This window comes from Cygnus atratus, chromosome 28 (assembly GCF_013377495.2).
Source record: "Cygnus atratus isolate AKBS03 ecotype Queensland, Australia chromosome 28, CAtr_DNAZoo_HiC_assembly, whole genome shotgun sequence".
Classification (NCBI taxonomy): Eukaryota; Metazoa; Chordata; class Aves; order Anseriformes; family Anatidae; genus Cygnus; species Cygnus atratus.
In genome coordinates this window covers 1950907-1974305 of record NC_066389.1, presented here as the reverse complement: position 1 = coordinate 1974305, position 23399 = coordinate 1950907, and the positions used below count along the sequence as shown (strand labels likewise).

General features: G+C 65.0%; 3 protein-coding genes across 3 annotated transcripts; 1 reads left to right on the top strand and 2 right to left on the bottom strand.

Moving 5' to 3' along the window:
* Positions 1-983: 983 nt before the first annotated feature.
* LOC118261582 (nuclear receptor subfamily 2 group F member 5-like) lies at positions 984-8730 on the bottom strand. The gene is made up of 3 exons (XM_035572475.1): positions 8403-8730; positions 2107-2634; positions 984-1258 (listed from the first exon to the last, which is right to left on the bottom strand). Exons 1-3 carry the CDS (start codon positions 8728-8730, stop codon positions 984-986), a joined length of 1131 nt encoding a protein of 376 aa, XP_035428368.1.
* Positions 8731-12879: 4149 nt separating this feature from the next.
* BOLA1 (bolA family member 1) lies at positions 12880-13281 on the top strand. The gene has a single exon (XM_035571801.1). The coding sequence runs from the start codon at positions 12880-12882 to the stop codon at positions 13279-13281; it is 402 nt and encodes a 133-aa protein (XP_035427694.1).
* Positions 13282-15706: 2425 nt separating this feature from the next.
* Positions 15707-21792, bottom strand: SV2A (synaptic vesicle glycoprotein 2A). The gene is made up of 12 exons (XM_035571806.1): positions 21213-21792; positions 19563-19743; positions 19286-19437; positions 19062-19195; positions 18839-18928; positions 18521-18631; positions 18353-18441; positions 17747-17911; positions 17521-17654; positions 17226-17429; positions 16301-16460; positions 15707-15890 (listed from the first exon to the last, which is right to left on the bottom strand). Exons 1-12 carry the CDS (start codon positions 21790-21792, stop codon positions 15707-15709), a joined length of 2184 nt encoding a protein of 727 aa, XP_035427699.1.
* Positions 21793-23399: the final 1607 nt, after the last annotated feature.

The window sequence follows — 23399 nt, the reverse complement described above, 5'->3', positions numbered from 1 at the left end:
TCAAACTGGGACGAATACTGGGATCAGATGGGGGCGTACTGGGATCAGACTGGGGCCACATCAGGGTCAGACTGGGGCTGCCGTGGGACCAGACTGGGGGCATAATGGGACCAGACCGGGGAGAATACTGAAATCAGACTGCAGCTGCGCTGGGACCATTCTGGGGGACCCTAACGGGGTCATACTGGGGAGATGGGGCATACTGGGAGCAGAAGGGGACCATACTGGGAAGGACAGGGCTGCACTGGGATGAGACTGGGGTCACCCCATCCCACCCGGGGAGGGGCGCGGCGCCGGAGCGACGCTGGCACGCGTTCAGTGAGCATCACTGCCAGCTCCAGTGCCAAAGAAAGGAAAAAAAAAAGGTGTTGGGTTATTTTGTTTTAAGTGGAAAAAAAAGGGAAAAAATGAAATAAAATGAAATAAAGTAAAATAAAATGAAATGAAATAAAATAAATAAAATGAAATAAATACAAATTAAAATAAATTAAATTAAAATGAAATAAATACAAAATGAAATGAAATGAAATGAAATGAAATGAAATGAAATAAAATAAAATAAAATAAAATAAAACAAGAAACCAGCCTATGAGTCGGAGCGAAGGAGCTTGTTGGCTCACCGACAATAAGGAAAAGCATTAAAAACATTAATGAGGATACACCATTTGGTCGCTCAAGGGAGTGAGAGGAAATTAGGATATAATATAGGTTTTATTTTATTTTTATAAATAGTCCACACCTCTCCCTTTGCCTGGCCCCGCACCCGGAGCCTCCCGCGTCGCTTCGGGCGCTCTCCCGCGCCGATCCCGACCCTGCCTCAATGAGAGAGGGGGGGAGCAAAAAAAAAAAAAATTAAAAAAAAAAAAAAAAGGAAGAAAACGGAGAAGCCACCCAAAAATCCCCGTCCCGTCCCCCAAGGCCACTGCTGTCGCGAGCCCCCGGGGGGGGGGGGGGGGGGGGGGGGGGCGGGCAGGGGGGGGGTGTCACTGCATGGGGATGTAGGGCCAGCTGAAGGTGGACCCCGCGAGCAGCATGTCGCGGATCAGGGTCTCGATGGGGGTCTTGCCCACCAGGCGGACGAAGAAGAGCTGCTCGATGACGGGCGCCGAGACGATGCGCAGCGAGGGCAGGCGCAGCAGCAGGCGGCCGAAGCGGCTGGGCTGGCTGGGGTGCTGGCTGCGCACGTACTCCTCCAGCGCGCACTGCGACTTCTCCTGCACGCTCTCCACGTGGCCCAGGTCCGACAGCCCCACGGCGTCTGCGGGGAGGGGGGGGCGTCAGCGCGGACGGGGACACCCCCCCCCCCCCCACAGCCCCCCCAGGGAGAGGAGCAGGATGGGGAAGGGGAAACTGAGGCACGGAGCCCGAAGGGGATCGGGGGGGGGGGGGGGGGGGGGCTGGTTGGCCCCGCCCCCTTTCGGCTGGCAGGCCCCGCCCACCTGGCCACACCCATTCAGGGGGCACCTCAGCCCTGCCTATCCAGCCCCACCCCTTTTAGCCCCTCCCCTTCCAGCCCCACCCCACTTAGCCCCTCCCCTTCCAGCCCCACCCCATTTAACCCTGCCCCATTTAACCCCACCCTGTCCCCCTGCAATAATTAGCCCCACCCTCATTTTAGCCCTGCCCCCAATTTAGCCCCACCTACTGGCCCCCAGCCCTTTAGCCCCTCCCACCCATTCCCAAGCCACCAACCACGCCTGTTTTTGCCCCACCCCCTTTACCCCACCCCTTTAAGCCCCGCCCACAACCACTCCCATTAAGCCCCACCCCATTTAACCCCGCCCACCCCTTCCCAGCCCATTCATTCCCAGCCCTACCCATCCACCCCCACGCCATTTAGCCCCACCCCGTCAGAACCACACCCCATTAAGCCCCGCCCACAACCACTCAATCAAGCCCCGCCCCTTTTAGCCCCGCCAATTCCCATCCCATCCCTTCCCTGCGCACCCACCCCTGCCCCATCGCCCCCGCCCCACAAGACCCCCCACCCATAGCCCCACCCCCTCACGACCCCACCCATTGAGACCCCGCCCATCGTGACCCCACCCACAGAGGCCACGCCCACCCGAGGCCACGCCCACCCACCCCGAGGCCACGCCCCCTCACCGGGCGAGAAGAGCGCCACGGCCTTGAGGCAGGCGTACTCGGCGGCGTCGACGTGCAGCGCCTTGAGCTTCTCCACCTGCTCCTGGAAGACGCGGATGTGGTCCATGAAGGCCACGACGCGGTCGGCGGCCATGGGGGCGGCGTGGAGGCCGGCGGCGGCCAGCAGCGGGGCGGCGTGCAGCGGCAGGGCGCTCTGCGCCGCGTTCAGCACGAAGAGCTCGCTCCAGCCCAGGCGCAGCAGGGCCACCTGGTCCGAGAGCTGCAAGTCCGGGAAGAAGGGGATGCCCTTGGCCCACTCGATGGCGCTGAAGAGGAGGCGGGCGGCCAGCTCGCAGATGCTCTCGATGCCCACGACGCTGCTGGGCTGCAGGCACTGGGCGCCGTAGCGGGCGGGGGGATAGGGCTCGGCGCGCAGCAGCAGGGAGATGAAGCCGCTCAGGTAGCCGTGGCCGCCGTACGGGTCCCCCGGGGCCAGCGGGTACTGGCTGGGGTTGCTCTGGGTGTGCGCCATGCGGCCCCGCTGCACGGCTGCGGAGCGGAGCAGGAGGTCAGCACCGCGGTGCTGAGCCCGCGGCGCTGCCCCCCGAAACCTCCCCGGGGCTTACAAACACCGGGATGGGGTGCAGAGAGGGGAGGGGGTGCCCCAATGGGAATGGGGTTCCCCAATGGGAATGGGGTGAACCGATGGGAATGGGGTGCAGCAAGGTGGCCCAAAAGGAAGGGTAGGACAGATTTTTTGGGGCCTGAATGCAAGCATTTGGGGTCACCACCTTCTTGCAAGGTGGTGTGCTAACGAGGGGCCCGGGGGTGCCCCCACAGGGGCCATGTCCCTGCTGCCGCCCGCTGAATTTCTTGCCATTTGGGATTAAAACCCCAAAGGATTAGCCAGGAGGGTGGGACAGGCTACAAGGGGCGTCTGTCTGTCCAGCACCAGCTGCGGCTCAGCTTGGGGTGAAAACAGCCCCCCAAAATAAAATAAAATAAAAAAATTGGGGCTTGGGGTTGCACCGTCCGGATCCGTGCGGCGGGTGGGGGTCCTCGCACCTCCTCCCCGGCCCCCCGCTCGCCCCTGGCATCGCCGCCCCCCGCCGCGGGGGCAGGCCCTGAGCGGGGCTTAGCCTAATGCGGCGTGACAGTCCCAAGTGTCATCCAGCGGTCGGGATCACCCCTGCGGCCGGCCCCGCTCCTGGCCTCCCCACGGGCACCGGGTGCCCCAGGAACCCCTCGACTTCTCCTGCCCCAGCTGCTTCCCGCCCCTCGGGGCGCAGCGTGTGGCCCCAGCTCTCCAAAATGCTCCCAAAACGCTCCCAAAATGCTCCCAAAAACGCTCCTTCCGCTCGGCGTCACCCCAGCGGGGTGCAGCCCGGTGCTCACCTTGGGTGCAGCCCTGTTTGCACCTCTACCAACCCCAAAACCTCCTTGCGTCACCCCAAATCCCCATTGCAGCACCAACAAACCCCGTTTGCATCATCCCAAACCCTCACTGCAGCACCAACAGCCCCAAACCATCTTTGCATCACCCCAACCCCGCTTTGCATCACCCCAAAACCCCTCTGCACACCCCAAACCGCCTTGCACCACCACCAGCCCCAGCACCGCAGCACTACCAAGTATTTGATTTATTACAGCAGTGATCCCAGCCGACTTCGCGGCCGCGGGAGGAAAAAGCCACCATGTGAGTCCAAAGGGGGTGACTTCGCACCCACTGAAACCCCTTTTTGCCCCTTTTCAGGCAAAAATTTGGTTCACCAAAACACCAAAACGCTGCTCACTCGGCCTGGTCGCCAGGATCCGGCCTCTGCTCGCGTGCCGCATGTGTCACCCCGAGTGATTTCCTGATGGCCAAGGTTTAATCCACCTGTCCAAGCTAAATCCTGCCCCGCTTTCACCCAGGACGTCCTCCAGGAATGAATTCAGCCCAACCCAGCCGAGTGCCAGGAGGGTTTCAGGGCCCATGGGGTGATGCCATTAGGGGCAACCAGGTGGGGAAACCAAGGCACGGAGCCACGGCCAAGCTCCTTGTGCTGAACCCCAGCGTCCAACCCGCAGCACGGCCAGGGTGAGCGCAGGCAGCGGCAGCAGCTCGTGGCAATTGCCTTTTCTGAATTAAAACAAAGGAAAAAAAAAAAAAAAACCACCAAGAATCCAAATCCTGACCCCAAACGACCCCCTGAGAGCCAGTGCCCAGCACGATCCACGTAGTGCCAGCACCAAGCAGGCGGGGATGCGACGAACCGATGTGCTGAGACGGCGAAACCAGAGGGGATTTAATACAGGTTCAATAAATTTAATACAGGTTCAATAAAACCTCAGGTGCAGCTCAGCAGGTCCCAGCGCCGGGGCTTTGCAGTGCTCGAGTGATGCTAATGTTAATTATCAGCCCAAAACTAAGCTGTGGAATTTATTTATTTTTTTTGAATGGCCCCAAAATCTCTTTTGGTCTTGGAGACAACCCGAGCGGGGTCGTGGATCCGTACGGATGCCACCAAATGTTTCTCTAGAAATGAACGCCGAGCTCCGGGAGCGGCTTCTCCCAGCACGGCCACTTCCCTGAGAGGTTTCCCGAGGGAAATGGGGTTAAAACCCCTTGTTTTGGGCAGCCTCGGTGCGAGCGGCGATGCCAGAAATCCTGGGGAATTTGTGGGATTTTTGCTGCGGGAGCTAATCCCCTGCTCCAGCTGCACGGAGGTCGGCTGCAGGCGGCTCTCCCCGTGCACAGGACCCGTGGACACGCACGCTGCCACCAGCCTTTTTTGGGGGGAGAAAAGCAAAAATTGAGGTTAGGCTCCAGCCCATTTGGGGAGCGAGCCGCCACGACGAGGCGATGCTAGGAAAAGGGGGACGGCCGCCCTCACCCTGCAAAAATGCACACACAAAAAAATCCCGTTTGCAGACGGGGCCAACCCTGCGTGACCCCGCACCCGTCCCACCCAGCGCCCGGGATGCAAAGTCCCCAACTCGGCCACGCTCCTGGGGCTCCACCAAGCAGGAGGAGGACTCCCTCCTCACCAGAGCGGGGATTTTGGGGACGATCGAGCCGTTTGCAGCTCCGGCCGCAGCGAGGAGCAGGGGATGAGGCCGATCGGCCGTGGCACGGCTCAGTGCGTGCTCTGCGGCCGTCCCAAAGAGCCCTGAACCCAAAACCCAACTCCAAATCCAGCCAGTGCCCGACCACAGCAACCCTTCTCCTCCTTCCCTTCCAGCCAACACCAGCACGGTCGCCTGCAACAGATCTCACCCTCACCAGAGCCGTTTAAATACATACATATATATTTTATCATCATGTTGATTTAAATGCTGAGAAACCCCTAAAAGCCCCAGCGCTGTGTGTGCAGCGGGGACCTCGCGGGCTGAGCCCCCCTGGGGGACTGAGGTGACAATTTTCCTGCTGCTCCCAAGGTGGCAGCGGGGCCGGCGGCATGGGGATGCTCAGCGGCTCCGACCCGCACCGATGCCAATGCCCCAACTCCTCTATTTCCCGTTATTTTTGTGCAATTCCTCTATTTCCCGTCATTCTGTGCAATTCCTCTATTTCCCAACATTTTGTGCAATTCCTCTATTTCCCATCATTTTTGTGATTCCTCTATTTCCCATTGTATTTGTGCAATTCCTCTATTTCCCATCTTTTTTTTTGCAAATCCTCTTTTCCATTATTTTGTGCGATTCCTCTATTTCCCACCATTTTTGTGATTCCTCTATTTCCCATCATTTTTTTTTTGAAAATCCTGTTTTCCATTATTTTGTGCAATTCCTCTGTTTCCCATTATTGCTTGCAATTCCTCTATTTCCCATCATTTTGGGTGATTCCTCTATTTCCTATCATTAATCCTGTTTTCCACTATTTTGTGCAATTCCTCTATTTCCCATTATTGCTTGCAACTCCTCTGTTTCCCATCATTTTTGGGGATTCCTCTATTCCCTATCATTTTGTGCGATTCCTCTATTTCCCATCATTTTCGGTGATTCCTCTATTTCCTATCATTTTGTGCGATTCCTCTATTTCCCATCATTTTTGGTGATCCTCTATTTATTTCCCATCATTTCATGAAGTTCCCCTATTCCCATCATTTCGTGCAGTTCCCCTATTTCCCATCCTTTTGCACGAGCCGGGGCGCGATGCCCTCTCCCGCCGGGACGGTGGCTGCTGCTGCGGGAGCTTTCCCCCAGCTGCTGCCCGGGTTTAGTGCCTCGGTTCCCTTTCAACAATTCTTTAATTCTAAAAACAGCAACTTTGCAGGTAGAAGCGTGGCTGCGGGCGGTCCCAACTGTTGCCGAACGGCGCCAGCCTGGTGCAGGCAGACAGCAAACCCTTCTCCTGCCTAATCCTGCCCTCGAGCCGCCGCCGCGAGGGCTCGCCTCCCGCGGCCCACGGCACCCACACGGCGACAACGCGGGAAGAAAAGGGATGGGGACAAATCCCCGGGGCTTTGAGCAGCGGGAGGAACACCCTCGGTCCTTCAGGCAGCGCGTGATGCAGGAGAATAGTTTGCAGCTCGGGCGACGGAGGCAAAATCAGCCCGAATTCAACGGGAAAGGCTTCGCGCTGTCGAGCCGGCCGGCCACCGGCGAATAAATCTCCCATTCGGCAGCAAACGCACAGCACACGGTGGTTCGGCCGTCTGAGCAGAACCTGGGCCACCGCTGCAATTATTTACAATTAATTAATGAGTCGCCAGCCCCGTGCCCAAGCACGGAGGACGCCGCACGGTTCGTTCGGCGGCGGAGCTGCAGCGCCGAGGTTTCGGCTCGGTGCGGCCGGAGGAAACCCGCGCCAGCCCCAGAGCTTCGCCACCGCCTGCTCGCCCAAATATGCAATTTCAGGCTTCAAAATAAAATAAAATCAATCAGCGAAGAAACCACCACCGATTTCTAAAGCTGCTGATTTGGGGAGAAAAAAAAATACGAGAAGCAAAATGTGATTGCGGGGCTCAGTTTGAGTCGGACGAGGTAACGGCACACATCGTACCGCTGCTGGTTGGAAATGCGATTTTAATCCCGGTCACGCTAAGTATTAGAGAAGCTAATTCAGCCTAATTAACTTCAGATTTGCTGGACACTCCTCCCAAAAGCCAAATCCCTAATCTTTGAAAGAATATCTGTATTACTGCCCTCTAATCCCCTGCTCTTTTAACAACTGCATCCCTGCTCTGGGCGGAACGGGGAGGAAGGCGAAACCGCTTGCGGCTCTGCGCAGACACGGCCCCATAAATCGAGCCAGAGCGAAGCCCGAAAGAGCCCAAAATTTGACAGGAGCGGTCTCGTTGGGGGCAGAGCGAAGCCAGCCGAGGAGCCGGGTCCCTCTGCGCAGCCTTGGCTGCGGAGCTGGGAGCAGAGGGGCACCGGGCGCCGCGACGCTCGCGGCCGCCCCGTTCGCCCTAATTAAAAGCCAGGCGAAGCACTGGGGTTCGTCCTCCCCCCCGGGGGGACAACCCGCAAGTGCTACCGGGGGACCCGCTGCTGAATTTGGGTTTGGAAAAAATAGGGGAGAGACGGAGCCCTTGGGGAGGACGGAGACGGGCGAGGGGATTCGGCGGCACTGGGGGATGCTCGGCCGCGGCACGGGGAAGTTTCCTCTCCATTTCGAGAGGGGAGCAAGGGGCAGCCAACGGCCCCCGGCACGGCCGCCCCCAGGGAGTCGGGGTCCCGGCACCCCGGCACTGGGGGGGGGCTGGAGGGGACAAGAGGTGGCAACAGGGGGCGAGAGGATGGAGAGAGATCGACAGGCGGAGAGGGGAAGGAAAAATGAAAGAAAACGGCGGAGTTTTCTCTTTCTTTTTCTCTTTTCCCCCCTTTTTCTTTCTCTTTCCTTCCCTCCGGCAGCCCTTTCTCTCCCTCTTTCACTTTCCCTCTATCACTTTCTCTTTCTTTCGCCTCCCCTTTCTCTTTCCTTCCTTTCTTTTTCTTTCTCTTTTCTCTTTCTTTTTGCTTTCTCTCTTTTGCTTTCCCTTACTCTCACCTTTCTCTTTCTTTTGTCTTCTTCACTTTTGCTTTCTCTCCCTGTTCTTTTCCCTGTTCTTTTCCCATCATTATTTTTTTTTTTTGGACTTTTTCCTCTTCTTCCTTTCATCACCGTCCCCTTTTTTCCCCCCCCCTCACTCTTTTTCCCTTCCCCTCCCTTTCTCCCCCCCCCCCCCACTCCCTCCTCCTCACCCCTTTCCTCCTTTCGCTCTCCCCGCTCTCTCCCTTTCCCCCTCGCCCCCTTTTCCCTCCCGAACCCCCTCCCCGCTCCCCACCGCACCCCTCCGAGACTCGGCGGACCCCTTCCCGCTTTCGCAGCCCACGGTCTCGCCGCGCACCTTCCCTCCTCATGCCGACCCGGAGGCACTTGCGGAGCCGGCAGTACTGGCACTGGTTGCGGTGGTGCTGGTCCACGGGGCAGTCGCGCCCTCCGCGGCAGCTGTACGAGAGGTTGCGGCGCACCGAGCGCTTGAAGAAGCTCTTGCAGCCCTCGCAGGTGAACTGCCCGTAGTGCTTGCCGCTCGCCTTGTCCCCGCACACCAAGCAATCCGCCGCCGCCGGTTTCTCCGCCGCCCCCGCCGCTTTGGCCGCGCCCGCCGCCGCCGCCTCCGGGGCGCACGGAGGTGCCGGAGGAGGCTCCGGCCACGGCCCCGCCGCCAGGGCCATGGTGGGGCGGCGGGGCCGGGAGGGAACCCCCCCCCCCCCTCCCCTCCCCCCCCGGGGAAAAAGGGGGAGCCCCCCCCGGGGAAGTGGGAGTCCCGAGGGGAGGGATGGGGCAAGGGGATGGGGGTGGAGAGGGGGGCACCGGGGTGGAGAGGGGGGGGACCGGGATGGAGAGGGGGGGCACCGGGGTGGAGAGGGGGGGGAACCGGGATGGAGAGGGGGGGGACCGGGATGGAGAGGGGGGGGACCGGGATGGAGAGGGGGGGAACCGGGATGGAGAGGGGGGCACCGGGGTGGAGAGGGGGGGGACCGGGATGGAGAGGGGGGAACCGGGATGGAGAGGGGGGGGACCGGGATGGAGAGGGGGGGAACCGGGATGGAGAGGGGGGGAACCGGGATGGGAGAGGGGGCACCGGGGTGGAGAGGGGGGCACCGGGATGGAGAGCGGGGGGACCGGGGTGGAGAGGGGGGGAACCGGGATGGAGAAGGGGAACTGGGATGGAGAGGGGGGCTCCGAAATGGTAAGGAGCCCCGGAATAAGAGGGGGGCACCGGGATGGAGAGGGGGGACCGGGATGGAGAGGAGGGGACCGGGATGCAGGGATGGGGAAAGGAGCCCCGGAGCCGGGAGCGCCCGGGATGGGGAAGGAGCCCCGGGACTGGGGGGGGGGGGCGGGGGGGGCGGCGGAGCCCCGCACCCCGGTAAGGGACCTGGGGGGGGGGGGGAGGAGGCCCGGGGAAAGCGGCGGAGCGAGCCGGGAGAGGACGGGAAGGAGGGGGACGGAGTGCGGCGGGGATGGAGGGATGGGGAAGGACTGGCGGAGGAGGAGGAGGAGAAAGAGAAAAGTTCCTTCCCCTCCCCGCCGCCGAGCGGGGGCTGCCCGGGAGGGTCCGCGTGGGGGGGGGGCGGGCGGGCGGAGGGGAGGAGGAGGGGGGGGGGGTCCCGGCTCCGGGGGGGGGAGGGGGGGTGGGCTCCCCGGGAAGGGGGGGTGGAAAGGGGGGGGGGGGTCCCGGCTCCCCCCCGTTAAAGGGGGGGGGGGGGGGGGAGACGGACCCGGGGGGGGCCCGGAGCGGCGGTCGCTGCCCCTCGCCGCTGCCGCCCCGGCTGCCCCCAGGCCGGTCACCGCCCCACGGGGCGGGACGGGGCGGGACGGGGAGGGGGCTGCGTGGGGGGGCGGGGGGGGAGCGTGGGGGGGGCCTGTCCTGTGTGTCTGTCTGTCTGTCTGTCCGGCCGTGTGCACGCGTTGCCGGGCGCTGGGCGGCTCCCTGTGCGCGTGTCCGCGGGCAGCCCACACGTGGGCACGGCGCTGGGTGCCCGGAGCCCCCCCTGTAACGGCGTGAAAGTTGGGGTCGGGGGAGGAAATGTGCTCGCGTGGGTGCGTGGCACGCGTGGGAGGGGCAGCGGGGTGGGGAGGGGGGTCGGGGTGTGCACGGGGGGGTGTACAGCGAGCGCACGGAGTGCAGGGCAGGGGGCGTGCGCGACCCCACGGGGGAGCGACGGACACGCGTGGGTTGCGCGCCCCTCCCGCAACTCCCCCGGTGCGGGTCACGTGGACGCACCGCCCCCAGCTCCGCGCCCCGCCGCCGTTCCCGCAGCGGGCCGCCGCCCGTTAGCCGCTCCATATATAAGGGCATAGGGGGGCGGGCCTGCACCACCCTCTCCCCCTCGCCGGTCCCTCCGGAGAGCCGTCGCGCGGGAGCCAATCAGCGCCGAGGGGACGGGGCGATGCGGGAGGGGGGGCGCGGACCATAGCACAGGGGGCGGGGGCCTTTGTGAGGGGGCGGGGCTTGGGCGGGCGCTGGGTTTTAGGGCGGGGGCGACCCCAGGAGGGGCGGGGGGGGTCCCAGGGGGGAGAGGGCACGGGACCCTTGGGCTGGGGGGGGCTGGGACGGACCCCAGGGTTGGGTGGTGGAAAGGGCCAGGGCCGGGGGGTGCCGGGGTTGGGGGTCCAGAGGGGGGCACCGGCATCATCAATTCCCACCCCCCCCCCCCCCGGCTCTCTTTTGGTGTAAAATTCCGAGATTTTAGCTCCTGGCAGCAACGGGACGCCGCGTGGCGGGTACAGCGGGGTGCCGGGCGGACGGTGTAGCGCCACCAAAAAGAAGGAAAACAACAAATTTCCTGGCACGATGTCGTGGTGGGCAGCCGTGGGACACCGAGGTGGACAACGTACGCCCCGCGGCTCGGGCGCCACGGCCGGGTCGGAGCTGGCAGACAGGGTGTGCCGGCCCTGATTTATGGCCACCGGGCCGCGGTTTAGGGCGCACCGGGCCCTGATTTATGCCACTGCGCTGGGGAAGGCCAGGCAGTAAGTCCGTGGGTGGCGGTGACTGGGGTCCATTGGCGTGACGTCCTTCCGCGTTGGCCCCCCCGCCCTGGGTCACATCCCACAGGGCGTCAAATTCCCACTGGGGGGGGTCCCACCCGACTGGGCTCACAACACACCCCCCCCCCGCCATTCCCGTCCCCCCGTGTCCCACCCTACTCATGTCACGCTGCCCTCTGTGTACACACACCCCACTCGTTCCCCACATACTCGTGTCCCACCCCCTGGTGTCCACCGCCCCCATCCCCGCCCCACTCGTGTCTCCAACACCCCATGCCCACGCCACCCCCCCCGTTTCCCCCCCCACTCTTGTCCCATCCCCACTCGTGAGGCTCCCCCTGTGTCCCCACTCCCTTGGTGTCCACCGCCCCTGTCCCCGCCCCACCTCGTCTGTCCCCACCGAGCCCACTCGTGTCCCCCGCCCCCCCGTGCCCACCCGCCCCCCGTCTCCGCGCGCCCCAGGTGGTCACCTCCTCCGTCCAACCCCCCTCGTGCGCCCCCCCCCCCCCCCCCCGTGTATCGGCCCCCCCCAGCCCCCCCTCGGTGGCGCGCCAGCACCCGTGGGTGCCCCCCGTGTTCCCCCTGCCCCCTCCGCGGACTCCCGGTGGGGGGGGGGCGGGCGCAAGGCCTTCTGGGAGCTGTAGTTCCGCCGGGGGCAACGTGACGGGGCGGAGGGGTTGGGGGGGGGACCTCCATTTCCGGCATCGTGCCACAGCGGCGTAAGCGCAGCCGGCGATCGGAGCTCGGTGGAGGGGGCGGGGGGGCGGGGGCGGGGGGCGGGCGTGGGACCCCCTGCGCTACACGCGGGGGTGGGGGTGGGGGGGCCGAAAAGCCAGAGAACCCCCAAAAAAAGCCAGAGACCCCCCCCAGCGCCCCTTGCTGCCGCCCTCGTCATTGGGGCTGATTCTAAAAGGCCCCCCCCCCCCCCCAAAAAACCCTCACCGTGCCCAAGCGCCCCCCCTACGACCCCGTGTCCCCCCCCCTCCAGTCCCCCATAAACGGGGTCTGGTCCTGCAGGGCCCCCCCAAAACCCCCCATAAACTCCCCGCGCAACCCCACATCCCCCCTTCCTGCCCCCCATTTAAAACCCTCGCCCCCCCCCCCCCCTTCTACCACCCCCATTTCTAGGGTCTGATCCTACAGAGCCCCCCCAAAACTCCTTATCTCCCCCCCCCGCTCCCCTTTCCTGCCACCCCCATTTATAGGGTCTGCTCCTGCAGAGCCCCCCCAAAACTCTGCATTGCCCCCCCACAACCCCTCATCCCCCCCTTCCTGCCCCCCCATTTATAGGCTCTGATCTGACAGAGCCCCCCCAGACCTCCCCATCCCTGTATCCCCAACCCTATATCCCCCCTCCCTGCCCCCCCCCAATTATAGGGTCTGGACCTGCAGAACCCCCCCCAAACCTCCCCATCCCCAACCCCCCCCACAAAACCCCGCACCCCCCTTCCCGTCCCCCATTTATAGGCTCTGATCCTACAGAGCCCCCCCCACCCCCCCCATCCCCATATCCCCAACCCTATATCCCCCCTCCCTGCCCCCTCCGCTTATAGGGTCTGATCCTACAGAGCCCCCCGGAACCTCCCCATCCCCAACTCCCCCCCCCCCCCCAACCCTGTATCTCCCCTTCCTACCCCCCCATTCCTAGGCTCTGACCCTCCAGAGCCCCCCCAACCCCCCCCACCCCCATATCCCCAACCCCATATCCCCCCTCCCTACCTCCCCTAATTATAGGGTCGGGACCCTCAGACCCCCCCCCCCCCCCCACTTCTAACCCCCCCCCCTCCCCATTTCTCTCCTGCAGACCCCCCCCCCCCCGCCCCCGGATGCCGCGTCCCCCCCTGACCGCCGCGGGCCGGGCCCTGTCGGCCATGGCCGAGCGCCCGCTGGCCAGCGCCATCCGCGCCAAGCTGGATGCGGCCCTACAACCCAGCCACCTGCAGGTCCTGGACGAGAGCCCCCGGCACGGCGGCCCCCCCGGAGCCGAAACCCATTTCGCCGTGGTGGTGGTGAGCGGGCGCTTCGCCGGGCTGAGCCCCCTGCAGCGGCACCGCCTGGTCCACGCCGCGCTCAGCGCCGAGCTCGCCGGCCCCCTGCACGCCCTCGCCATCGTCGCCAGGACCCCCGAGCAGTGGGACGCCGACCCCCGCGTCCCCCCCCGGCCCCCTTGCCTGGGGGGGTCCAAGCACGAGCGGCGCGGGGCCGCCGGAGACGCTACTTCGGCGTGATGCTGCGCCCCGGCGCGTTTTTGGGGGTGTTTTGGCCATTTTAGGTGTTTTTTTTTTTTTTTTTTTTTTTTTTTTGGCCCGTTTTTAGGGTATGGATGAGGTGTGGGTTTGGGGGCACGGCTTTTGGGGTGACCCCCACCCCCCCGCCCCAGCCCGGCCCCCAGCCGTCGCTGCTCCTTCCCGTCGAACCGCTCCCAAATTTGGGGGAAATTTGGGGGATTTGGGGGATTTTCTCGATGTCGTCTTCAAGGCGTTCACCTCTTTGGGCCCCCCGCCCCCATGCGTCCGCCCCCCCCCTCCCCCCCCCCACCGCATCGCGTCCCGCCTCCCACCCCGACCCCAGAAATAAACAGCTCCTGGCTCCTCATCCGAAGCGGCTCCGAGAGCACAGCTGGGTGTTATTGGGGTAACACGGCGCGGGGGGGGGGTCGTCGTGGGGGGGGGGGGGATTTTCCCTTTTTTTTTGTCGTTCGCGCGCTTTTCGTCGTGTGGTTTTTTGGTTTTTTTGTTTTTTTTTTTTAATTCTTTACAAACATCTAAAAACTACAGCACGGCACGACTGCATACGGACAGAACTATGGATGTGCTCGGAAAAAAGACCAGCTACACCGAAGGAGGACGGGGAGGAGGAGGAGGAGGAGGAGGAAGAGCAGGAGGAGGAAGATGAGGAAGAGGAGGAGGAGGACGGCACTCGGACGAGATGAAGCACGCGCCGCTCGCTTGCTCAGAGGGGAGGGGGCCCGCTGGGGGGGCCGCCGGGGGGGCCTCCCAAGTGCTTTTTGCATAGACCTCAGCCTCTGGTCCTTGGTGGGGGGGGGAGGCTGAGCCTCCCGGGGTGCCCACGGTGGGGGGGGGGGGGGGGGGCGGAGCCCCGGCACCCCCCCACCCCTCAATTTTTGGGGGTCCCGCTTTTTTGGGCGCCGCCGTTGTGCTTTGCGAACCGCTGGGCTGGGGGCTTGTGCTCTGGGCTGGGGGAGACGGGGGTTTTTTTTGGGGGGGGGGGGCGGGAACGGCCCTCCCCCCCTTTTAAATGCCCCCCCGCCCCCCACCGTTCCCTTTTAAAAGCCTAAGGAAGGAAAATTTGAAAAAAAAAAAAAAAAAGTAGGAAAAAAAGGAAGCAGCAGGTTGGGGGGGTGCAGGTGACCCCCCCCCCCCCACGCTGCAGCCACCCATCCCGCACCCCAAAATGCAGCCGTGCCCCCCTCCTACACCGAGGGGGGGGGGAATTGCATCGCTGGGGGGGGCACGTTTGTCCTTCTTCCCCCTGCAAATCCACCCCCCCCCCAGGAATGGGGCCGGGGCTGCGGGGGCGCAGACCCCAAATTCATCACCAGCACCCCAAATTGGACAAGGGGGGGGTCCGGGGGGGCTTTGCTGCGCCGGGAGGTGCGAGGTGCTGGGCACCCCGGGGGCTGGGCTCAGCGCGGGGCTCTGCACCCCAAAATTGGGCTCTGGATCCCAAGATGGGGCTCTGCACCCCAAAATTGGGCTCTGCACCCCGAAATGGGGCTCTGCACCCCAAAAGGAGCGGGGCACGCTGAAGCACTGCGCACCCCAAGGCGCTGTGCACCCCAAAGCGCCGTGCACCCCAAAGAATCGTGTGCTTTAAGGTGGTGTGCACCCTAAAACGCCGTGCACCCTGAGGGGCTGAGCACCCCCCCGAGGGGCTGAGCACCCCAACATGCCATGCACCCGAGATACTGTGCGCCCCAGGGTGCTGTGCACCCCGAGGGGCTGAGCACCCCAACGGGCTGAGCACCCTCACGTGCCGTTCACCCCAAGGTGTTGAGCACCCCGAGGTGCTGAGCACCCTAAATGTTGAGCACCCCAATGTGCCGTGCACCCCAAGGGGCTGAGCACCCCAAGGTGCTGAGCTCCCCAATATTCCCAGCCTCAGCCATGGGGGGAAACTGAGTCACGGTGCCCCCCCCTCCCCCCCCCCCCCCCAGCCCCGCAGCAGAGCCGAGGGTCGAGCCTTCCTCCTCCTCCTCTTCCTCCTCTCTCCCCAGCCCAGCAGGGATTTGGGGGGGGGGGGGGGCACGGGGGCCTCTCCCCCAGCCCCACGAGGCCGGGGTGACCCCGACCCCCTGCCCTCGCCCCCCCCACGGCCCCCGCCGAGCGAGCAGCTTTGCACAGACGGGGTGACACCGAGAAAAGAAATGGGGAGGGGGGGGGGGGCGGGCTTGGGTTTTGGGGGGGGAGGCAGAAAAAGGTGTTGGGGTTTGGGGGGGGGGAGGGCAAGTGCAAATGAAAGAAAAAAAATCCCAAATGCTCCAAGAAGACGTTTCACAGTGTCTAACGAGACTAAGCCCCCCCCCGGAGAGGGGGCAAGGAGGGGAGCCGGGATGAGGGGGGGGGGGGGCGATATGGGGCTGGGGGGCGGGGTTGGGGGGGGGGTCCTCTCCCCGTGTGCCCCCCCCCCCCCTCACTGCAACACTTGCCCGCGGGTCTCCGGCAATTTCAAGGCGAGGGAGCTGCCGAGGGCCAGGGCGGTGGAGGCCAGGAGGATGGGCACGGCTTTCGTGATGCCCACGAAGGAGGTGAAGATGCTGATGCCCAGCACGGCCGCCAGCTTGCACAGGGCGTTGAGGAAGCCGAACGCCGTCGTCCTGCGGGGAAATGGGGGGGGAGTAATTTGGGGGGGGGGGGGTCCCCATCCGGCACGACCCCAAGGGTTTTGGCCCCTCGCGCCCTGCGCCCAAAAGTTTGCACCTGGACCCCAAAAACCTCGCAAACTGGACCCAAAAACCTCATACCTGGCACCCAAAACCTCGCACCTGGACCTGAAAACCTTGCACCTGGACCCAAAACCTCACACCTGGACCCAAAACCTTCCACCCAGCACCCAAAAACCTTGTACCCGGCACCCAAAACCTCGCACCCAGCACCCAAAACCTTGCACCTGGACCCAAAACCTCACACCTGGACCCAAAAACCTCATACCTGGACCCAAATCCTTGCACCTGGACCCTAAATCTCGCTCCTGGCACCCCACGTCCCGCAGCCCAGCACCCCGCACCTCTTGTCGGAGGGGTAGAGCTCCACGGTGAGCACGTCGAGGGCGTTCCAGGAGGCGATGCTGACGCCGCCGAAGAGGCAGAGCAGCGCGATCATCGCCGACTCGCTGTTGCCGAAGGAGAGGAAGAAGCAGCTCACGCAGGACATCACGCTGGAGCCGGCTGCGGGGGGGGAACAGCGTCAGGGCCGGGGGCACCTCGCGCCCCCGCCCCCCCCCCGGCAGGGGAGAGTCACAGAATCACCGAATTGTAGGGGTTGGAAGGGACCTCCAGAGACCACGGGGTCCAACCCCCCCCGCCAAAGCAGGTTCCCTACAGCAGGCTGCCCAGGTAGGCGTCCAGACAGGCCTCGAATATCTCCAGAGAAGGAGACCCCCACAACCTCCCTGGGCAGCCTGTCCCAGTGCTCCGTCACCCTCACCACGAAGAAGTTGGCGCGGAACCTCCTGGGCTCCATTTTGTGGCCACTGCCCCTCATCCTGTCCCCACAGAGCACTGAAAAGAGGTTGGCCAAATCCCTCTGCCTCCCACGCCTCCGGTATTTATACACATCGATGAGGCCCCCTCTCAGTCTTCTCTTCCCAAGGCTGACCAGACCCAGGTCTCTCAGCCTCTCCTCCCAGGGGAGATGCTCCAGGCCCCGTATCATCTTTGTGGCCCTCCGCTGGCCTCTTTCCAGGAGATCCCTGTCCTTTTTGGGCCGGGGAGCCCACAACTGGACACAGTACCTCCAGGTGAGGCCTGACCAGGGCAGAGCAGAGGGGGAGGATCGCCTCCCTTGACCTGCCGGCCACGCTCCTTTTACTGCCCGCCAAGATCCCGTTGGCCTTGTTGGCCACCAGGCTGGCTCACGGCCAACCTGCCGCCCACCAGGACCCCCCAGGACACCGAGACACCGAGGCGGGGGGGGGGTGGGGGGGTGCCCACCCAGCATGCGGAGGCGGCCGATCTTGTCCATGAGCAGGGCCGAGACGATGTTGCCGGGGAGCACGGCCAGGGTGCCCAGGAAGCTGACGAAGTAGATCATGTAGGCGTTGTTGTCGTCGCTGAAGTCCAGCTGGCAGCCCTCCTTGTTGTGCAGGAAGGTGCTGTTCACCACCCGGCTGTTGATGAACTTGTACTCGAAGAGATCTGCGGGGACCCAGAGAGGTTGTTGGGGGGGGGGTGGCGAGCATCGAGGTGGGGGGGGGGGGGTGGCTATATCACCCCGTCCCCCTCCTACCGGTGTTGTAGAAGACGGTGGAGATGAAGGTGCAGTTCTTGAAGAAGGTGTTGCTGGAGGTGATGTCCTCGAAGTAGCACTCCTCGAACAGCGAGTCCTCGAACGTCACCGACTTCATCTTCAGGCCGATGAACCTGGGGAGGGGCAAAAGGGGGGGGGGGGTAAAGGGCTCGCTGCCGTCCACCGAGCCCCCGCCCTGGCTCCCCCATCCCCGCCGGCCACGCACTTGTCGTTGAAGTACTCCCCGCCCTGGTGGATCTGGTTCTCCAGGGTGAAGTTGAAGGTGAAGTGCCGGACCTTCTCGCGGGTGAAGAGCTTGGTGCGCGAGGCGTACTCGATGTTCTGCAGGTGCTTTATCATGTCCGGGAACCACACCGTCAGCCCGTAGTAGCTGCGGGGCGAGAGGGGCTGAACCTGGCCGCCACGAACCCAGCCCTGTTCCCATGCCACCAGCCCTGGCCCCATGCCACCAGCCCCGTATCACCATCCCCATCCCCATGCCACCATCCCCGTCCCCGTTCCACCATCCCCGCCCCCTGCCACCATCCCCATGCCCATGTCACCATCCCCGTCCCCGTGCCACCATCCTTGTCCCCATGCCACCATCCCCGTCCCTGCGCCACCATCTCCATCCCTGTGCCACCACCTCCATCCCTGTGCCACCATCCCCACCCCTGTGCCATGATCCCCATGCCACCATCCCTGTCCACATGCCACCATCCCCAGCCCCGTGCCACCATCCCCATGCCACCAGGTGCCCCCACCCATGGGTGCCACCCCCCTTTCCCCCCCCAGGGGTGACCCAGCCCCCCTCCCCGTGCCCCAGCCCCACCTGAAGGACATGGTGAACCACACGGCCATCATCATCAGCGTGATGCGGCGGTACTCGGGTGCGAAGCACTGCTGGAAGTTGCTCCAAACCTACGGGGACGGGAGGGGAGGTGACGAGGGGACACCGCAGGGGACCAGGGCCACCCCCCGGCGCAGGATCCGGCCCCACCTGCTGCGAGAGGTTGAGGAATCGGACGAGCCAGCGCCGGTACCACGTGCCGGTGTCCGACTGGATCTCGATGAGTTCGTCCTCCCGCTTGATGGTCTTGATGTGGGTGACCTGCGGGTGCGGGGGACGGTCTGGGCATGGTGGCCTTGGCCGTGATCCCAGCTCACGGGTGAGCCCCGTCCCCACCCCCCGTCCCCACCTCGTGCCTCAGTTTCCCCACCCGCTGACGCGGGGCTGCCCCCCCCTCCGGGGGCTGCTTTTCCTGGAGGTGGAAGCTGGTGGGTGAGGGGGTGGGTACGGGGCAGGGGGGGCCCTTACCGAAAAGACCCTCTCGGGGTGGCCCTTGGCCCTCATGTTGGTGTCGTGGACCTGCTTCAGCACCATCCAGGCCTCGTCGTGTTTGCCGTTCTGCAACACAGAGCCCGGGCTCACCCTGGGACCAATCCTGCCCCGGTCCGTCCCCCCCCCATCCCCGGCACCCATTCGGGGGGGACCCTGCCGGCACCCCCAGCCCCAGCGCCCCCTCCCCAGCTCCGGTCACCTCCAGGAAGAAGCGGGGGCTCTCGGGCATGGTGGTGAGAGCCCCGATGGCGAAGACGGAGGGGAAGGCGCAGACCAGGACGAAGACCCTCCAGCTGTGGAACTGGTACGCGGAGCCCATCTGGAAGCTCCAGCCTGCGGGGACGGGACGGGACGGGGGGCATGGAGGTGGCGCCGAGCCCCGGCGAGCCTCGCGGCGAGCGCGGCGAGCGCCGGTGCCCTTACCGTAGTGGGGGATGATGGCCCAGGCCATGGCGGAGGCGTAGATGCCCCCGATCATCCAGAACATGCAGAGCCAGCTCAGGTGCTCCCCGCGCTTCTCCTGCGCCAGGAACTCGGAGAAGTAGGAGAAGACGATGGGGATGGAGCCGCCGATGCTGGGGACGGAGGCAGAGCGGCATCAGGGGAGGCTGAGGAGGGGGGGGTTCGGCCTCGCGAGGGAGCGCAGCCCCCCCGGCAGCCCCCCCCCCCCCCCCCCCCCCACGGCGCCGTGCCCCCTTACCCCACGCCCGAGAGCAGCCTGCAGAAGAGGAAGGTGCCGTAGCCTTGGACGAAGGAGGAGAAGAAGGCGAAGACGCTGTTGACGGAGAGGGAGATGAGGAGGCACTGCCGTCGGCCCAGGCGGTCGGCCAGCCCGCCCCACAGGAAGGCGCCCACCATCATGCCCAGGTACACGATGAGCCCTGGGGGGGGGACGGGGACGGGGACGGGGACGGGGGGGACAGCAGTGTCAGCCCCACACACCGAGGGGCCCCCAGCACTGGCGGTGCTTGGGGCAAGGACTCAGTACTGGGGGGTCCTGGGGTGCTGAGGGGATGCACGGGGCAGAGATCCCCCCCAGCATCAACCCAGAGACCCCCCCCCCCACTGTCTGCATCCAGCCCCCCCCTCCTCCTCCTGCCCTGAGTTTGCCAGGTCTTGGGGGGGGGGGGGGGCACACAATAACACTCGGAATTTGGGCTGCATCGGGCACCATGGGGGGGGGGGGGGGGGGGGGGGGCGCGCCACAGTGCGGCCAACGCAGCCGCCCGCAGCCCCCCCAGAGTGCTCAGCGTCTCCTTATCAGCCCCAAGCAGGGGCAGGGAGATAAGCCAGGGGCTGGGGGGGGCCACGAGGCACTGCCCGGCTGCACAGCGACACTCGCCCCCACCTGGCTGCTGCCCCCCACCCCCCCTCCATTTTCCCAGCTGGGACCAGTGTGGGACTGGGAGGAGGAGGATGGAGGGAGCTGGATGCCCAGAGGGCTCCTGTGCCCCCCCCCCCCCGTTGTCCCCAAATCTCCTGTGCCCCCCCCACATTGCCCTCTGTCCCCCACGTACCCACGTCTCCCCCTGCCCTGCCATCTCCCCCCGTATCTTCGCGTCCCCACCGTGTCCCCTGTACCCTTCGTATCTCCTGTGTCCCCCCCCTCCCCGAGTCCCGCCTGTCCTTCAGGGGGAAGGACACGCACTTCCTGGGCCCCATCCACCCCACAGCCTCTCACATCTCCTATGTGCCCCAAATCCCCCAAATCCCCCCCCATCCCCGTCTCTCTCCCTGTCCTTCCATATCCCTCCCCCTGCTCCCGTTCTCCTCCCTGCCCCCGTGTCCCCTGTGTGCCACGTCCCCCCACATCCCCCACCTGCCGATGTGCCCCATGTCCCCTCTGCCTCTCCACGTCCCCACGGTGTTCTTCCATGTCCCCTGTCTGCTCGTGTCCCCCCCATAACCTCGTGTCCTTCCCCCTCCCCCATCTGCTCGTGTGCCCCCATAGCCCTCCATGACCCCGACCTGCTCACATCCCCCCATCTCAGGTGTCCCTCCATGTCCCCTTATCTGCTCGTGTCCCCCATAACCCTTGTCCCCCTCCATGTCCCCCATATCCCACGTGCCTCTCCATGCCCCCCCACCTTCTCATGTCCCCCAAACCCCATGTCCCCCTGTCTGCTCATGTCCCCCATAGCCCACATCCCCAGTAACCCGTCCCCCTCTCTGCTCATGTTCCCCATGCCCCCTCTCCCCGTGTCCCCCTACCTGCCCATGTCCCCCATATCCCAGTGTCCCTCCCTGTCCCCTTACCTCCTCACCTCCCCCAAACCCCACGTCCCCCCACATCCCCTCCCTGCTCCCGTCCCCCCGTCTCTCTCCCCCAAGCCCCCCGCCCCGGGCTCACCCAGCATGCCCTTGTTGGAGTCGGAGAGGCACATGTCCTTCTCGGCGCTGGGCAGCACGAAGCCCACCACGAAGACCTCCACGCCGTCGGCCATGAGGGCCAGTCCCAGGACGAAGTAGAGGGTCCACTGGAAGCGGCCGTGGCCGCACTCCTGCAGGATCAGCTCGTACTGCTGCGCCAGCTCCTCCTTGTCCTTCCGCCGCTGCCCCTCGGTGTCGTCGAAGGCGCCCGCGGCCGCCTCGGCCCCCAGCCGCTCCCCGGCTTTCATCGAGTCGTGCCGGGGGATGCCCTGGTACTCGCCCTCGTAGATCTCGTCCTCCTCGTCGTGGCCCTCGGTGGCATCGCTGGAGGCCCCCTCCTCCTCGTTGGCCCCCTCACCCCCCCGGTAGTAGCCGTCCTGCGGCGGGTAGTCTTCGTCGTCCTCCTCCTCCTCGAAGCGGGTGTAGGAGCGCTTGGTGTACTCGTCCTGCATGCGGTCCATGCCCTTGCTCACCTTCTTGGCCGCGTGCTTCTTCACCTCCTTGGCGATGTCCTTGGCGCCCCGGATGAACGCCGTCCGGTCTCGGAAGCTCTCATCCATGGTGCCGGTGGGCTGGGCTGGGACACCAGTGCGGGACTGAGGGGGGGGGTTCCGCGTCGGGGCTGCGCCCTCACGCCCGTGGTCGGCAGTGGGGTGTTTGGGGCCGGGCGGCGGCGCCGCCACCCATCCACGTGGCAAAGGCTGGGAGGGGGCGCGGGGGAGCCCCGGACCTGGGGAGGCGAGACACAAGCGGTGCCCGCGTTAGGTTGGGAACAGCCCCGCACGTCCCCTCCAGGGGGGGACAGCTCGATTTGCAGCACTTTTCCCCTGGCTCGGATGGAGACGGGAGGGTTTGGGGCACCTCTGCCCCACGGCGAGGCTGCAGGGACCTGGGCGCAGCGAGAGCGGGACCAGGAGAGCCCGGCTTGGGGCCAGGCACCCGCAGCAGGGCACAGGGTGGGGAAGCAGCAATATGTCAGGACATCCAGGGGATGCCACCTCTCAGAGTGCCCCCTCTCCACGCTCATTCGGAGGAGCGAAGCTCTCACAGACACCTACGTTTCGGTAGCATTTAGGCACCCATTGACCTCGTTGGAACCCAAGGTGGATCCCCCAGCGCCCAACAACGTGGCTGAGCACAGGCTACGGGGCTTGTTCGCCTCGGTCTCTTCTCCCCAAGCACTGGCACCTCCCAGCCTTGTGGCAGCGGCCCCGGGGTCAGCCCCGGTTAGGCGATGCCCCCCCCAGGAGCAGCGGGAGACACACGTTAGGGTCTGCGGGACCCCGCGAGCTTCATTTCCACAGCACCTTGGGGCCGGGATCACAAAATAAAGAAATGCGGGCGAGAAGGCAGCGCAGTGCGCGGGAGGTAGGTTTGATGCGGTGAGAGGGTGAATGGACCCACACAGGAAAATGGGCGAGCCGAAAGCCAACGGGGCCACCTCTCCCCTGCCTCGACGGCCCCCCACAGGGGACCCCGGTGGGGATGGGGGATCCCTGATTGGGACGGGCCCCACAGGGGGGATCCTGGCAGCGATTGGGATGAGGAGGAAGCAGATGGGCCCCACAGCCCCTCCAAGCACCCACTGACAGCCCAGGGTCCCCAGGCCATGGGACTCCCCCGAATCCCTCCCGCTGGTCCCCAGCAGCCCATTGACAAAAAAGGCGGCGCCACCTCCTCAATGGGGCCGGGCAGGTGGGGCTGGGCCGGGAACCAATCAGCTCCGGGGGGCGTGGCCACCCCACCGGCATCAATGGGGCTGGGGGGGGCACGGCCCAGCTGTTCGGCCAATCAGCTTCAGGGGGTGTGGCCACGCACCTGCCCTCCCCCGGCTCACGGCACCCATGGGGCGAGGGGGTCACGGGATGGGGACCTGGGGAGGGGACCCTGGGGACGGGGACCTGGGGAGAGGACCCTGGGGACAGGGACCTGGGGATGTGGACATGGGGACGGGGACCTGGGGATGGGGACCCTGGGGACGGGGACCCCGGGGCTCTGCGGGCCCCAGCAGGGCGCGTGGTGCCCCCCCAGGGGGTAGGGTCCCGGTGCCAGCGAGGGCTTGGGAAATCCCTGCCCATCTCCGGGGGGGGGCACCCAGCCCACATCCCACCTCGCCCTCAAGGGACAGGGGACAAGGAGGCCGGGGGACATCGGGGACATCGCCGCC

Excerpts from the sequence above, each read along its gene's own strand:
- LOC118261582 (XM_035572475.1), bottom strand. The coding sequence starts at position 8,730 with ATGGCCCTGGCGGCGGGGCCGTGGCCGGAGCCTCCTCCGGCACCTCCG. Across the intron at positions 2,635-8,402 it reads GGTCGGCATGAGGAGGGAAG|CCGTGCAGCGGGGCCGCATG; the intron begins GTGCGCGGCGAG and ends TCCGCTCCGCAG. Across the intron at positions 1,259-2,106 it reads CGTGGCGCTCTTCTCGCCCG|ACGCCGTGGGGCTGTCGGAC; the intron begins GTGAGGGGGCGT and ends CCCTCCCCGCAG.
- BOLA1 (XM_035571801.1), top strand. The coding sequence starts at position 12,880 with ATGCCGCGTCCCCCCCTGACCGCCGCGGGCCGGGCCCTGTCGGCCATG.
- SV2A (XM_035571806.1), bottom strand. The coding sequence starts at position 21,792 with ATGGATGAGAGCTTCCGAGACCGGACGGCGTTCATCCGGGGCGCCAAG. Across the intron at positions 18,632-18,838 it reads ACCCCGAGAGGGTCTTTTCG|GTCACCCACATCAAGACCAT; the intron begins GTAAGGGCCCCC and ends CCGCACCCGCAG. Across the intron at positions 17,655-17,746 it reads GGGGAGTACTTCAACGACAA|GTTCATCGGCCTGAAGATGA; the intron begins GTGCGTGGCCGG and ends GCCCCTCCCCAG.